The 15,197-nt window shown below is 35.2% G+C and overlaps 5 protein-coding genes across 5 annotated transcripts; 2 read left to right on the forward strand and 3 right to left on the reverse strand.

Annotated features, from left to right (window-relative positions):
• The first annotated feature begins 18 nt into the window (after nt 1-18).
• On the forward strand, nt 19-2,022 carry LOC130933579 (protein RTF1 homolog). Its single transcript, XM_057863207.1, has one exon. The coding sequence runs from the start codon at nt 19-21 to the stop codon at nt 2,020-2,022; it is 2,004 nt and encodes a 667-aa protein (XP_057719190.1).
• Nucleotides 2,023-2,381: 359 nt separating this feature from the next.
• LOC130933580 (alkaline/neutral invertase A, mitochondrial-like) lies at nt 2,382-4,808 on the reverse strand. Its single transcript, XM_057863208.1, has 6 exons — nt 4,083-4,808; nt 3,846-4,005; nt 3,555-3,766; nt 2,978-3,471; nt 2,821-2,869; nt 2,382-2,708 (listed from the first exon to the last, which is right to left on the reverse strand). Exons 1-6 carry the CDS (start codon nt 4,806-4,808, stop codon nt 2,382-2,384), a joined length of 1,968 nt encoding a protein of 655 aa, XP_057719191.1.
• A 1,321-nt stretch (nt 4,809-6,129) lies between these two features.
• Nucleotides 6,130-7,511, forward strand: LOC130933376 (psbP domain-containing protein 1, chloroplastic-like). Its single transcript, XM_057862977.1, has 3 exons — nt 6,130-6,727; nt 6,813-7,066; nt 7,297-7,511. Exons 1-2 carry the CDS (start codon nt 6,203-6,205, stop codon nt 7,032-7,034), a joined length of 747 nt encoding a protein of 248 aa, XP_057718960.1. The 5' UTR covers nt 6,130-6,202; the 3' UTR covers nt 7,035-7,066; nt 7,297-7,511.
• Nucleotides 7,198-9,271, reverse strand: LOC130933377 (AP-3 complex subunit mu-like). The gene is made up of 8 exons (XM_057862978.1): nt 9,226-9,271; nt 9,039-9,138; nt 8,855-8,965; nt 8,663-8,752; nt 8,336-8,583; nt 7,921-8,130; nt 7,567-7,774; nt 7,198-7,443 (listed from the first exon to the last, which is right to left on the reverse strand). Exons 1-8 carry the CDS (start codon nt 9,258-9,260, stop codon nt 7,198-7,200), a joined length of 1,248 nt encoding a protein of 415 aa, XP_057718961.1. The 5' UTR covers nt 9,261-9,271.
• A 1,533-nt stretch (nt 9,272-10,804) lies between these two features.
• On the reverse strand, nt 10,805-12,504 carry LOC130936839 (Golgi apparatus membrane protein-like protein ECHIDNA). The gene is made up of 6 exons (XM_057867001.1): nt 12,424-12,504; nt 12,100-12,156; nt 11,818-12,021; nt 11,442-11,501; nt 11,092-11,218; nt 10,805-10,959 (listed from the first exon to the last, which is right to left on the reverse strand). The coding sequence occupies exons 1-6, from the start codon at nt 12,436-12,438 to the stop codon at nt 10,871-10,873; spliced, it is 552 nt and encodes a 183-aa protein (XP_057722984.1). The 5' UTR covers nt 12,439-12,504; the 3' UTR covers nt 10,805-10,870.
• Nucleotides 12,505-15,197: the final 2,693 nt, after the last annotated feature.

The raw sequence follows: 15,197 nt of genomic DNA on the forward strand, positions 1-15,197 counted from the left end.
AACATTATTATTGTTATTATGGCGGACTTGGAGAACATGCTTCTGGAGGCAGCTGGAAGAACCAGCTCCCCGCACAGAAAGCGCCACAATAGTAATAGTACTAGTAGTAAGCCGCGAAACCAGAAATCCAAACGAGGAGATGATGCTGGAAGTGAGTCCAGAGGGGAAGACTCCGACGCCGAGGGCGGCGGAGCAAGCAAGAAGAAGCCGCCATCGTCATCAAGGAACATTCCTCTCAAGAAGAGGTTGGACCTCACCAAAACTGAGAGGGAATTAGGCCATGAAGGAGAGCTGTTGGAGGAGGATGATGATGATGATGATGATGAAGATGAAGAATCTGATGTTGGCAGTGATCTCTACAAGAATGAAGATGACAAGCAGAGGCTAGCAAACATGACCGAGCTCGAAAGAGAGATGATACTCTCCGATCGAGCTGCCAAAAAAGGCGAAAAGGAGTTCAAAGAACAATTAAGAATGAAAAGGGACACCAACAACAATGCTACTTCAAAGAACATGATCAATCATCAATCACCTCTTCCACCACCACCACCACCATCATCTTCCTCCAAGGTTCGCTCCTCCACCAGACACGCCGAGAGGACCGCCGCCAAAGGCGATGTCTTAAGCGAGTTGCGAGCCAAGAGGATGAAGCAGCAAGTGGTAGACACTCACCATGGAAAACCATCATCATCAAGCACCAATAAGGGGATTCCAATGAAGAAGAAAGCAGCAACTACTTCAAGTAGCTCAAGCCAGAGCGAGAGCGGTGACAGTGATAGAGATTCCTCTGAAGGGTTGGCTGATAGTGACGATGACGATGACAAGAATATGTTGAGAGAATCAAACATGCCAACGTTTGAAGAAATCAAGGAAATCACCATTAGGAGATCGAGGCTTGTGAAGTGGCTGAATGAACCATTCTTTGAAGAGTTAATTGTTGGGTGCTTTGTTAGAATTGGGATTGGAAAATCAGAGAGTGGAGCTGTTTACAGACTCTGCATGGTTCAGAGTGTTGATGGTGGCGATCCAAATAGGCACTACAAGGTTGAGAACAGAATCACTCACAAGTACCTTGTTTGTGTTTGGGGAAGTGAAAGCTCTGCCAAGAGGTTCCAAATGGCTGTGGTTTCGGATTCTTCGCCATTGGAGAAAGAGTTCAGGCAATGGGTTAGGGAAATTGAGAGAAGTTGCAGCCAAATGCCGAGTAAGGCGAGTGTTTTGGACAAGAGAGAGGCCATTAGAAGAACGAATAACTATGTCTACTCTGCAGCCACTGTGAAGCAGATGCTGGAGGAGAAGAAAGCCGCGCCTACTCGGCCGCTTAATGTCGCGGTTGAGAAGGACAAGCTGAAGAGGCTGATGGAGGTAGCAAAGAGCAAGAACGATGAGGCCGAGGTGCAGAGGATCTGCGCCAAGCTCCTGGAATTGGACGCGGCACGCGAAGCCAGGGATAATGACAGCAGGGCTAAAAGATTAGCTGAGATGAACAGAAAGAACAAGGTTGATAATTTCAAGAACTTGTCTGAGCATAGGAATTTGCAGGTGAATTTGAAATTGGGTGAGGCAGGGTATGATCCATTCTCTAGGAGGTGGACAAGGTCTAGGAATTACTACAATGCAGACGGGAAAGAGATTAAACAAGAAGAGAGTCATCAAGTTAGTAATAATAGAGAGAAGCATGAAACTAAGGTTGAAGAACCAAGTGTGTCAGCAGGTAATGCTGTTGGGTTTAAAGCCACAGAAGCAGCACTGGAAGCTGCTGCAAGTGCAGGGAAATTGGTGGATACTTTGGCTCCGGTGGATTGTGGAACAGAATCAAACATGATGCATGATTTTGAGTTGCCGATTTCACTGGCTGAACTTAAGGATTTGGGCGGACCACAGGGATTGAAGAATGGGTTCTTGGCAAGGAAACAGAAGATAGAAGCAACGGTTGGGTTGCAGGTGCCTGAAAACGATGGAGGTAGGCATGCTCTCACATTAACTATCAGCGACTACAAGAGAAGAAGAGGGCTGTTGTAGAGTATTCAGTTTCAATTTTATGACTTCAATCATATTCTTTTGACAAGTAGAAAATGTTGTCACCAGATATTTTTTGAACACTTAGTATTTAATGTGTTTGTTCATCTGTGTTCTGGTGGTTGACACATCCACTATTTCTTGAAAGAAAACACAATAATCATGCTATAATTGTTTCTGGCATTGTTTATACTTGGTAGAATCTTGGGGAAGCAAAATGAATGCTCTAAAGGAACATTCTATATGAACAGAAAAATGAATATCAAGATATTTACAAATGTACAAAAGTGAAAAGAAGGAGCATTATTCACAGTCACAACAATGTGGAACAAGAATGTGCTATTTACAATGTTGGCAGAATCCTAAACAAGAATCTGAGACTTGGCGGCATCGCGAGAGCATTTAGCCCTGCCACTCTTGCTCAGTGCACAAGCACATGTCTCAAGAATCTCAAGGTCCTCTTCCCAGCACAACATGGCTGCTGTCTCAGGATTCTTTAAGAACATCTTGGATGCAAGGAAGCCGGCTAATGTCCATGTCTGATAAAGCCGGGCCTGTTTCCCGATGAACTTGCCGGTGCGAGTGTCATAGTATTCCGGCCATGAATCAACTGGAAGCCTTTTCTCAGCCAAAGCAACTGCATCCTCAGCAAGTTCAGTTCTCCCCATTTTGATGCATGCAAGTGTAAACTGAATGACAAAAATGAATCACATATTAAACCGAAGGGGAAAAGGGTAAATAATTATGAAACGACACCATTGAACTTCCATGGTCATAACATTCCCATAAAGAAAAATTTACCTGCCATAGAAGTGTTGGCCAAGATCCACCATTGTGATATGACCAAGGGCTGCACAAGTTGAAATGTGTCTTAGAATCAACTCTGACTATAAAGTCACCAAAGTACTAAAACATCTAAACAACACCATAAAAGGGAAAGAATTAAAGAAATTTATACGTATTCTTTGGGTCACTGCCAGTGATTATGCGCCATTCCTCAGACTCCAAGGCAGGATAGCATATCTTAAGAGGCATGTGGCCAACAAGATCATCCCATTTTGCTTCTATGAGATTCAGAATGGACTTATTCTGTTTTGGGGTACCCAAAGATGAAACAATGGACCAGAGGTTCCCAAGCATGAAGAATCTGAAATCCATGTGTGCCGGTTGAAGGTTTCCAATGAGATATCCCCCTTCCTGTGGAACCCAATCCATTAGCCACAGAGGAATCTGTTCTGGATATATGTTGAACTTGTTGGTGGCATCCAACGAGTACTCTTCTGTTTTGTACCGGTATATCTCGTTCATCTTTTTCATATCCAACCAATAGTATTCTCTAATGTGGAATGAGAGTGCACTCAGCCTGTTGTTGATTTCTCTAACCAGATTCTTGGATCCATCATCCACCTTAACCATCTCACGGGCTGATCGTAGAGCTGAGTAAAACAACGCCTGCAAACCAAAGTAAAATAATTAGTTAACTAATATGTTGAATCTAAACCCTTGTTATCTATATCAAAATCTTCCTCACTCACTTGAATCTCAAGAGGGTGACCATGAATTCCCATCCTCCTATCTATCATGCAAGAACCATCAGTCACCAACAGAGATGGGAACATATCGAAGCCATCGGTTAAACACAAGTTAAGGATCATCTCTAAGCCCGTCTGAACATCCACCCTTTCTTGCAAGCTGTAATCACCGGTCAGCTTCCCATAAGCCCTCAGCAAAATGATCCACCACAATCCTATGTCAACCACAACCAACCATAAAGTACCAATCTTCCAAATAAGATTATTATTACAAAAATTCTCAGAAATACTAACCTGAATCTACCGGCGCAACACGACCAATAGCTGATTCCCCAAAGTCAGGATCCAAAACTTCTTCTACCTTTTCTTCATCAACTTGCATGGTTTTAACTTTGAAGCTTGCAGGCATCAACCCCTGCCCTGGGCTATAGCAGTCCACAGTTTTCTCCCAACTCTGTTGCAATATCAAACATTACATCATCAAAGAAAGAGAAAAGTGAGAGTATTGATTGAATAATATATAGGAGGTACCTGGAGTTGCAAGGTATGAAGGAGAAAGTTCTTGACGATTTCATTTTCCCCCTTGAGCAAGAAAGCAAGGGCTGAAGGGATGAAATCCCGAATGAAGACCTGATCATAATTCAAAGACTCCTCACTGGAATCATTTGCAGCCACCGTTCCCACAGGGGTGTCACAATACGTAACAAGTGCCTCTTGCAACAGCTTCCATGCCTCTCTTTCCACGTCTGTCTCCTCCTCACCATTGTTGTTGATAATTGGAGCAGCCACACCCTCAGATACCTTATTCTCTGATCTTGCATTATCTTCTTCACCCCCAGCTTCTAACTCAGACTCTTTGTCCGCTGATTTTTCGACAACCAATTGCTTCTCATCGATGCCATTGTCCGTCTTTATGTAAACCTTCTCAATCTCCAGATTCTTTTTGTCATTCACACTTGACTTCCGAGGCTTCAATCCAAGTTCATTCACGGTAGCAGTGGTGACGTCGCCGTTGATTCTGGTTGCGGCCGGTGAACGGAATGTTTGAGGCCTTGAAGTTAAATGGCTAAAATATCTTGAAGAGGGTAACCGAAAAGCTCTGTGGTTACCGTTCATTATTCGTGCAAAACCCAACATGCGAATGTTGTTGGTAGAAGAAAGGTTATTAGACATTGCACGAGGAGCAGTGGGGTGACATCTTGCAAGAAACGATGAAGAATTCTTGCAACTAATGAGCATCCTCGGAGATGGTTTCATGCTGCAAATGCTAATAAGGTTCGTACCGATCATAACATGAATATCCAGGGAAACAAAAAAAGAATTCAAGAACGTAACTGAATAACTAACTGTCAAATACGAAGGTGGTTAGAATGTGACATTTTATTTTTATTTTTTTTATTATTATTATATAGGCGAAACTGCGATGCGCAAGGAACAAAGATTCTAATTTCGCTCACACTTTTCACGTTGATTTTTCATTTTCCACCAATTTTGGCAAACAAATTATTTTAAGATGATTTACGGGATACTCTATCTCACATGTGGATGATCTATAAGTAACTATTGGATGATGATCTTTGTTTTGTGATCAGTGAAATGTTCCGTTATGCTCGGGTCAGCATTCAGGAACTAGGACCTTTTTCTTTTTTTTTTTATTACCCTTCCTCCTTTGTTGGAAAATTCATCTTAGAATGTGCTTTTAATAAGTTCTATTTAATTCATGTTGCCATGTTAATTCACTTTAATAAATTTTAGAAACTAACTCAAATATATTATTTCAGTGTCATTATAAAAGCCACATAAAAACATGATCAATTTTACGCTATATAAACTGAAGACTAATATTACTTTGACAAAAATATGCTACTTAGAAAATTCATAACAAGCATTCATATAAGAAAATGACAAAAGTTCCACAACCAACAAAATTTATTATTTTTAATTAATATTTTTAGTTATTAATTTAATTTTTTTAATTTAATAATCTAATAATATATTTTTAGTTTTCACTTTTAAATATTGTTAACCAACTGCGGAACAAAAACAGTAAATTTCACTAGCTCTTTAGTATTACTTTAAAAATATTTTTATGAGAAAAACTATAAAAAAAAATTCGTTATTTTTTTGTTAATAATTAATTTAATATATTTAATCTAATAATTCAACGATTTATTTTTAGTCCATATTTTTATATATTACTAACTAACTATTAAATACAAATAATAAATTATATTGACTGTTTAGCATTATTCAATTTTTATTATAGATACTTCTTAAAAAGATATTTTTATATAAAATTAAAAATTATTAGATAATTCAGACAAATATGTTAAACCATCAAACATTTCGTAATATTATTTTTAAGTGAAGATGTTATCATAGTATTAGTATCCACCAATTCTTATATATAACATCCAAAAAAAATTATAATCAAGTATATTATGAAACAAATTGGATATCAAATCAATTATTCTATATAAAATATTTAATGAAATATAAAATACTGGTTATTATAATTTTGTGTATGGGCTAAGCAACAGAGATGATGTGGGCCAGAGAGTGAGACAGAGGTGTGGTGATGTGGTGGTGATAGTGTGATACTAATACCATATCCATTCATTTCATGATTTGGAGAGGGAAGGGGGGCGGCAATGGCTATTGCCTTTCCAATTCAGCGCTTCTACGATATTCCCATCTCTCTCTCCACTTGTTCCCCTCGCTGCATTTCAGGCCACTCTCAGGCTAAAGGTTTTGCAGTTCCACGGAGGAAAGCATTGTCCTTGTCCTTGTCCTTGCTCCTACCAACTTACATTCTCTCTGCCTCTGCTGCATTGGCTCAGCACTCCCCTGTGCTTCGCGAATACGTAGACTCATTTGATGGCTATTCATTCAGGTACCCCAGCAACTGGATCCAAGTGCGTGGTGCCGGTGCTGACATCTTCTTCAGAGACCCTTATGTTCTCGATGAAAACATATCTGTTGAGATCTCCTCTCCATCATCTTCCAGATACAAGACTGTTCAGGACTTGGGTTCACCCCAAGAAGCCGGCAAAAAGGTTCTCAAGCAATATCTCACTGAATTCATGTCTACCAGGCTTGGTGTTAGACGCGAATCCAACATCCTTTCCACCTCTTCCAGAGTTGCCGATGATGGCAAGTTGTACTATCAAGTTGAGGTTGCCTCACAGTTTCAATTACAATGATTACTTTTCTTTCAGTATGGGCTTCTTTTCCATGTCCTGAATTGAATTGAATGTGTAGGTAAACATCAAGTCATATGCAAACAACAATGAGCTTGCTGTTATGCCACAAGAGCGGGTGGTACGCATGGAATGGGATCGGAGGTATCTTTCAGTACTTGGAGTTGAAAACAATCAACTCTATGAGTTGAGATTGCAAGTGCCAGAGAATGTCTTTACAGAGGAACAAAATGATCTTCGTCAAGTCATGGATTCTTTTCGTGTCAACAAGATTGCTGCTTAGGAAGATAATATAATATATATTCACTTTCTCTTGTAAGTTTATTATTGTTCCTCTCATCCTCAATACACAAGGAAAATTTGCACTACATACTCAAATGTTATTGCTTAGATGAGTAACCTAACCGAACTAAAACTTTATTCTTAAATAAATTGAAAGTACAAGGTTATGATCTGACTTCAAATTCACCTGCACGGCTAACAGCTCGAAAACCTTTGAAGAAACGGTAAGGAACAGTTTTCAAATCCAGTTTATCTATTTTCAGGCCAGAGAGAGCAACACCCATCATCTTAAAACCCACTCTAAATGTGGGGAAGGTGTGAAGACGCTCCAATCCAGTCTCAAGCACCAACGTTCCAGACATTGAAGGGGCTTTATCTTTTGGGATCCGACCAATGATCCAATTGCATGTCTGATAAAATAGAATACAAAGAAAGCTTCATTTCTTCAAATTGCATGCTGAAATAGTGAAATATGGAGCAAAGTAGATTGTATTTGATAAAAATTAACAGAAAGGTTGCTGCTTGTTAGGGACCTTGTCAGCAAGGATGTTTACTGTTCCATGATTTGAGGTAAGATCTGCAGATAAAATGCATGAAGGAAGCTGAAACTGAACTGTAACTAAATCAATAGTCTTTCCATGATTATTTCTTGAACCAACCATTACATTAAGACGGCATGTCCCACCATTCGATGTCAACTGTGGCTTTACATATAATGGGGTGCTCTTCAATTTTCTAACCCTGAAACAAGATGAAATATAAAAAATATTGAGAAAGAGAAAATTGGGAATATAATGGAATGGAATTCATTTCGCAATTACTTTTCTTTATCCAAACTCAGTTTTCAAATTCTGATCCAGACATTAACATAAAGCTGGATACCTTACCTGTAACTCATAAGTTTAAATTGTCCATCAGGAGGCACAAATGAAAGAATCTGATGGGATTCCCATTGGCGAAATCTAACACATGGATGGAACCTCACTTGATCTAGGATCGAAGGATTTGTAAATGAAAGTGTCATGTCAGGAAGACCAGTGATATGGGAATTTACTTTAACTTGACCATAGACCTCACATTTCATCAGAGCTCCATCCCTAAATCAACAGAAGTGTTTAGCAGCAAGTATAAAAGAAGTGCTGCATAATATTTAAACTACTAAGGAGGAACCTTGAGATGATCTTAGATAAATGCCAGCTAGAATCAGTAGTATACTGTTAGCTAAACTTGGAGATGCGTACATGCAAGACTTCATGGCTTGGGTGAGTTAAGAACTGTTTCTACTAAAATGAGTATATAGACCTGTTTATTGTAGCATCCATTTCTTCAGCAAGATCTATATAAACTTCATTCTGGGCATACTTTGGATCTGCTGTTCTCCAGGGAACACCAGAAGCTGATGCACCAGGAAGGGTGTCACTCACATTGGAACTGGTGCCAGTGACAACACTCAAGACTTTACTAACAATATTTGGTGGAGCTATCATCTCTTGCAGGATGTTAGGTTCCGTAGTTAGTGGGAAGCCATTGTCTATCATCTCATCCAGCAGCTACAATAACAACAAGTATAAAGGGACCAAAATCCTTAGCAGCATTTCATTTCACATGAAATTCAGAAGAAAAAAGCACCTCATAAACAATGACAAAGTTGTCTTTGATCAAGTCTTCGTTCAAACCCCCAAGATAATCATTGAGGACATCTGCTACCCTACAAAGGAACTGAAGAATAATCAGACAGTTAAAAACAAAGAGAGTATAGTACGGTACCATTCATGAAATTGTGAGCTGCAATGGGAAGGGAATGTATAACGAAAAGTATACCTCAATGGCCATCAACGGTGGCATCTCAACTTGGGTGCAAGCCAGAAAGGTGATTCCCTCACGAAAAACTTGGAAAAGATAATGTGTGGGAGAAGCAATCACTGGAAGTTGCTATTAAGAAAGAAAGTGTAAAGAGAAGAAGCGGAGAAGAAAAATTAATGAAGGTAAAATGTGAGAAAGATACCCTAAAGGAATGAGCTTGAGAAATGGATTGGTCCCAGAACCAGGAACATATGGAGCGATCGACGCGGTGGCCAGTGAGCTGTTTCTCTAGAATCACCTCTCTGCGGCAGAATCAGAGATTCAGAACAACCATATGTTCAATTACTCCTTAAAAAGTTATGAATTGAGAATAGGAAATACAGTTATACCCGGAATCGGAGAGAAGGAATATGCATTGCAACATTTCTGTAGAGAGTCCAGAGATCCGAGGAAGATGATGATTGCACTCTTCCTCTCAAATATTTACACAACGGTTTTTCTTTTTCAGTTATTCACTCTTTACCTCTATGCTTTAAAAAAAAGTAAATTATATTTATCTTCTCTGCAGAAATCTTTCTTTTTTTTTTTAATTTAATATTCAGCTTTCAAAATTTTATGGAGCATTATATTTATTTACTTTCCTTTCTGTGAAGAGCTAGTGAATGAATCCGTGCTTAGCACCGGAATTAAAAATTACATCATACATGTATAACATAATATGTACAATTAATTAAATTAAATTAAGATACACAAATATAAATTAAAATTATTCTTTACATGTTAATCACTAATGTTAAAAAGCTTTTTCACGTTATATTATATAACTAAAAATATTTTTTTATGTTAATTTTTTTATTGAGCTTATATATTATTAGCATGCTAACACTGATAACATAATAACAATTGTGTACCGTAATAAACTTTATATTAAATTGTAAACCAAAAATATAATCATATAGAGACATTTAAATTTGTAATACACACTTAAATATAGTTATATTAATATAAGATTTACAACTAAATATAATAAGATTGAGTTGGTTATATGATATACTAATTATACAGAAAAAAAAATAAAGTTCAATGGTAAAAAAATTACACGATTAAACACATTTACAATCCAAGTCACCAAAAAAATACATTTACAATCCAATATCAATCTCTGAGTATATTAAATCTCAAATAGATATGATGATACAATCTTAAATATACAAATATTTCCAACTTACAATTTATAAACAGAAATAAAATTCATCCATTTAAAATCAAACTTAAAACTCAAATTGTCTACCAAAATTATTGAAAAATTTAAAGTAGAATCTTCTATTAGTAGAAGAGTCAGGATCAATTATAGTTCATATGGTTCTAACACCAAAAAGTTTGAACTCCTTGCATAAAGTAACAGAAATATACTACACAATGAAAACAAAATGAATAGACACATTGGTTTATATCCAGAAAAAAATAGTTGATACAACAAATCTAATCTGTTTATATAGACCACTACCCAATAGATAAAAATTATTTTTAGATTAAAATAGTTTATATTATTTTTTGGCTATACATTTTATTGAAAATTTCGATTATATGTTTCTGTTTGCATAAAATCGTATAAAATGCAAGTATAATTTCAATTCTTACCTGCTTTGCACAAAAACAATTTTATATCGGAGAGATATTTGTAAAAAGATGATTCTATGATGCCTGCTCTTTGGATGTTTAAGTTGTCTATTAAATTGTTAATCCCTACGTTGGAGGAGAAGGAGCGGCAACGGACGAAGAGAAAATAAAAAATAGAAAAGATGAAAAAGGAAAATTTGATTTACATTCTCAAAGGAGTGTCATTATTTCACTAAGTAATTTGACAATAGAATATTAATTATCGTGTACACAATTTTGCATTTGAATTTCTCTAAACTATATGCGAATCGAAAATAATCATTATGCATTTATGCACTATATCTCTAATCTCTGCTTTCAAATTTCAAAGATAATCCACTGCTTCTTGCATTTACATGTTCGGCAGTAAACAATTCAGACAATACTAAATGCTGACTGAAAGGTAGATGAGACCCTTGAGGCAAGTGTCCTAGCAGCAAATTGTTGAACTTGATTCTTAGCATCTGCAAGATACACAACAAAGCAGACATGTTATCCGTTGAGTTCACATGCATGATGAAGCAGAGTTGAGAATCCCTCTTTCAATGCCAATATCCATGGCCCCACAAATTTAAGAAGATGAATGAGTAGCAAACCTTTTCTGCATTTGGTGAAACCAACAATATTTGCAATACTGAGAGTCAAACAAACTCCTACAACTAGGATGTAATCAGCTTCAAACCTTATGAGCGAGAATATTGACAACAAAAGCCATATACCTGCCTATACAACATTACAACAACAACAAAATGAAGGAAAATTTATGCTGATTTACCAGAGAACATACCTAAGCAATGCAAATTTAACACAACTACTTGCTATCTATATCCAAAGCTTTAAGTCAATTGATGAATGATGATTCTTGTTTTTATCATAGATCCCTGTTTAGTATTTACATTAAAGCAGTGCATTGCGATATAAATTAAACCATGCCATGTTTTCTTACGTTCAAGTAAAGGGTCCACCAGAAAAGCCATGAATCTTTCTTGTTCAACCGAGCCATTGACTGTGGATTTAAGAGAAAACAAACATGAGAGAGATTGATATATAGTACTGAAAATTGGGTAATTGCAATCTCACACTACTCAACAGAGAGATTGACATATAGTATTTAGATTTAAATAATTACAACTAAAATGCTATTTACACACTAAAAATCAGTCATAACAAATTTGTGTATAAATAATTGTAGTATTTAATTCATTTTCAATGTGTACTTTATAATTGAACATGTATTTTATTTGATTTGGTGATTGATTTTTAGTGTACAGCTAGTATTGTTGGAATTACAATTACAATTACTATATGCAAATCGAAATTACCTCTTGATCGAGGCATTCAAATCTCCAAACACTCTCACCCTGATCATCAATTTCATTCCACCACCTCAAACCAACTAAGATTCTGCCACTTACATTCTTGACGACCCAAAAATCAAGAGCAGCAAGAAGGGCAGTGACGACGAAAATGACGACAAAGTTACCAACAAAGATGGAAAATACAATGTAAAATGCCAAAGCTGCGCCCTGCCATCCATAACCAGAATCACACAAAGATCAAAAAGAATAAATATGAAGGATGTTGAAAAGGGCAAAGTTGGAAACCTTGAAGAAAACGTGAAAGAAGCAAGTAATGGGATTGCCGTAGTTTTCACCTGCAGGCTGCACCAAGAGTTTATATCATTGTGTTGAAATCAATCAGCTAAATCTACAAGGGATCCATATAATTATCATAATCATGAAAACAATGTAGTAATAAGAAAATCAATGCCAGAAACCAAGTAGGTGTAGATGAAGAGGAAATAGAAGCAAATGAATCAAATCCAATGATAATGCAGATGCCAAAGGAGATTTAATCGTTGCACATGCACATCTATCTAACTGGAAGTTGAGAATGTAGCCAATGTGCATTAACATTGAGAGACATACCTGGCTGAGATCCATGACTGTTTATGTATTTGAGATCATCCACGACGATTGTTCTTCTTGCACGGGTGAGGTATATTACACATTTACAGAGAGAGAGAGAGAGAGAGAGAGAGAGAGAGAGAGAGAGAGGGAGGGGGGGGGGGGAGCTTGTCTCTGATCTTGATCATTTGGGCTAGCCCGATGCCTTGCTCGATCAACTTATTTTTTATCCAGTTTGGTTCATGGATTTTGTATGGCCCAATTATATGGTTTTATTCTTCTGTTGAAATCTTGTATTATCTTGACCCAAAAATAATCTTGTATTTACGTGGCTGAGACTGCATTTCAATAACAAAGTTGTTTGCCTCCAACCAAATTGGTTAGTCTAATGGTTAGCTCATTAGATAAGTATGGAGGTTTAAATTCCATTTTATACATACAACAACTTATTATTCAATAACAAATTCTTAAATAAAATTCAGTACTGCAATAGATTAGTCTTTAACCTCCAGACTCAATTCCCAGCAGTTGGAGTGATTAAGAAGTTGGAGTGATTAAGAAGTCATAATATGTATGTAAATGAATGAATGTGTGTTATGACTTATGACCATTAACAGCCTACGAAAATAGATCGACAGTTATTTGATGTAATAATTTTTAAAATTTTTAAATAAAATTAAAATTAAAATTTAAAAAATTTCATAAAAAAATTTGAAATAAAAAACAAATTAATTATGACATCAAATATTTATTAAAAAATTTAATATTACAGTCGTCAGTCTATCACATTATACTAATAACAATTTTGTGATAAAAATAAAATTAAAGACAAATATAAATTAGAGACTAAATCAAATAAAGCAAAATTTTAAAAATTAGATTGAGGTAGGAAAATAATTTTAGAATTAGTATTAACTCTATTAAAAATAGTTGTCAACCATTGTGTGGCTTATCTGCCTTGTTGTCTTTGGAATTGGAAGGTGGAGAGAGATTAGAGTTCCTAAATAAGATATTAAGATATGATTTGAGGTGAGAACTGAGAAGCAGTATTAGTTACGTAAATGATACTCTAAAGAAGCTAATAACTGCTCTGATGTGCTGGTGAAATAAGGAGCTTCTAGTGACATTGGTTTCCAAACTTCCATCCGTACAGAGTGTTCATGATTCGGTTTGGTTTTAAAATTTGGTTTAGTCTCAAATTTTTTAGAGATTAATTTGATGTAATTTTACTAAATTTAAAATTGAATAAGGATCTCAAAAATATATTCAATTATTATTTTGAGTCGAATTCGAGACATAACTCGAGTCATTCGAATTTGACCCGATGACCCGATCATTATACACAATTAATATTTTGTGTTAGTAGTGATGGATAATGGTTATTTTTATGTGAAATTTAAATATTGTAAACTTTAATATTTTGTGTTATTAGTCATTATAAGACTATAAATTAATGTTTTATGTTTAAAATGCATAAGACTTTAGACTAATGCATGATATTGTGTTATTTATATTGATTTAAATATTTGGTGTTATTAGACAATATTAATATTGATTGTGGTTATGCTTTAATTTTAGAGAAGAGTTGGTTCTTGTTATATTTTTTTAAGTGAATTTTACCATGTCAAATAATTGTTGGAGTCTTGAAAATTTGGATATTTTCACATACTAGTTTACAAGAAAATAATGTTAACGGTCCGATTTTCACCTGATTTTTACCCGATATAATCATAGTCCGAAAGTGGGTAGGTTTCATCGAGTTTAAGATCGGGCTCGGGTCTAACAAATAGGTTCGGTATATATTTCGAACAGAGTCTGGGTCATATCAAACTCGATTTCACCCGACCCATAAACACTCCTACATTCATGACTGATAAGTCTTTCCAATATCACTTCCGTTCTTACTTTTTGGTGTTTTAGTTTAGAAAAAGTATAGATAGATAATGCAAATATTAAATAATGTAAATAATAGATATATTAAATATTCAATTTATTAAGTGTACGGATAATTATTCTATTATTAAGATTTAGGAGAATAATTTAAAAGTCTAATTTATTTTTACTTTATTGAACTAATTTTAAAATTTATTATTCACATTATTCACAAAAATTATTATCTACTTAACAAAGTCAATATTTCCGCTCCAAAGCGGTGACTTTCTCATTCTATAAATGTCTTACTATAATTAAATTCAGATGTTAAATTTTATTGATAAATTATTCTGTTATAATAAATTATAGTATTCAAGTGATCAATTTATCAGTTTTTTGTTTAAGTATTTAAAATTTAAATTTTATTTTATACATTTAACAATCCATTACATTAATAAACGACAAATTTTTAAGTAAACTTTAAATTTACTTACGACAAATGAATTTTTAATCTATTAAATTAAAAAATACGATAAAAAACAAAAAAACCTACCAATTTAATATCATATTAAGTATTCGTTTCAATGAAAGAAATAAAAAAAATCAGTAAATTAAATCTTGTATTAGTTTCTCTCATCATAATGTTTAACAATAAAATGAGGCACTAATTAATTATTTTTATATTAATTATGTTATATATATATATTAAAATTAATTATTAAAATTAATTATTAGTATAAAATTTATATTAAAATATAAATATATATTAAAAATAAATTAGATTATATATTTATATATAAATATATTAGTAATAATTTTAGTTCATACCCTGGCCCAATGATAAGGGCCCAGGTCCTATTAAAAAGCCTAATCCAATAGATTAAGCCTTACTAAACGCCGCCTTCGCAGACGAAGTCGGTGTT

Source organism: Arachis stenosperma, chromosome 6 (assembly GCF_014773155.1).
Source record: "Arachis stenosperma cultivar V10309 chromosome 6, arast.V10309.gnm1.PFL2, whole genome shotgun sequence".
NCBI classification, from domain to species: domain Eukaryota; kingdom Viridiplantae; phylum Streptophyta; class Magnoliopsida; order Fabales; family Fabaceae; genus Arachis; species Arachis stenosperma.

Coding starts and splice junctions, on each gene's coding strand:
- LOC130933579 (XM_057863207.1), top strand. CDS start 19: ATGGCGGACTTGGAGAACATGCTTCTGGAGGCAGCTGGAAGAACCAGC.
- LOC130936839 (XM_057867001.1), bottom strand. Junction 12,022..12,099: donor TCTTTCACGTTTTCTTCAAG/GTTTCCAACTTT, acceptor TATGGATGGCAG/GGCGCAGCTTTGGCATTTTA. Junction 11,219..11,441: donor GGTGGACCCTTTACTTGAAC/GTAAGAAAACAT, acceptor AATGTTGTATAG/GCAGGTATATGGCTTTTGTT.
- LOC130933377 (XM_057862978.1), bottom strand. CDS start 9,260: ATGTTGCAATGCATATTCCTTCTCTCCGATTCCGG. Junction 8,753..8,854: donor CACCGTTGATGGCCATTGAG/GTATACTTTTCG, acceptor ATTATTCTTCAG/TTCCTTTGTAGGGTAGCAGA. Junction 7,444..7,566: donor TAAACATCCTTGCTGACAAG/GTCCCTAACAAG, acceptor CTATTTTATCAG/ACATGCAATTGGATCATTGG.
- LOC130933376 (XM_057862977.1), top strand. CDS start 6,203: ATGGCTATTGCCTTTCCAATTCAGCGCTTCTACGATATTCCCATCTCT. Junction 6,728..6,812: donor AGTTGTACTATCAAGTTGAG/GTTGCCTCACAG, acceptor TTGAATGTGTAG/GTAAACATCAAGTCATATGC.
- LOC130933580 (XM_057863208.1), bottom strand. CDS start 4,808: ATGAAACCATCTCCGAGGATGCTCATTAGTTGCAAGAATTCTTCATCG. Junction 3,767..3,845: donor TGTTGCGCCGGTAGATTCAG/GTTAGTATTTCT, acceptor TGGTTGACATAG/GATTGTGGTGGATCATTTTG. Junction 2,709..2,820: donor GGCCAACACTTCTATGGCAG/GTAAATTTTTCT, acceptor TTTGTCATTCAG/TTTACACTTGCATGCATCAA.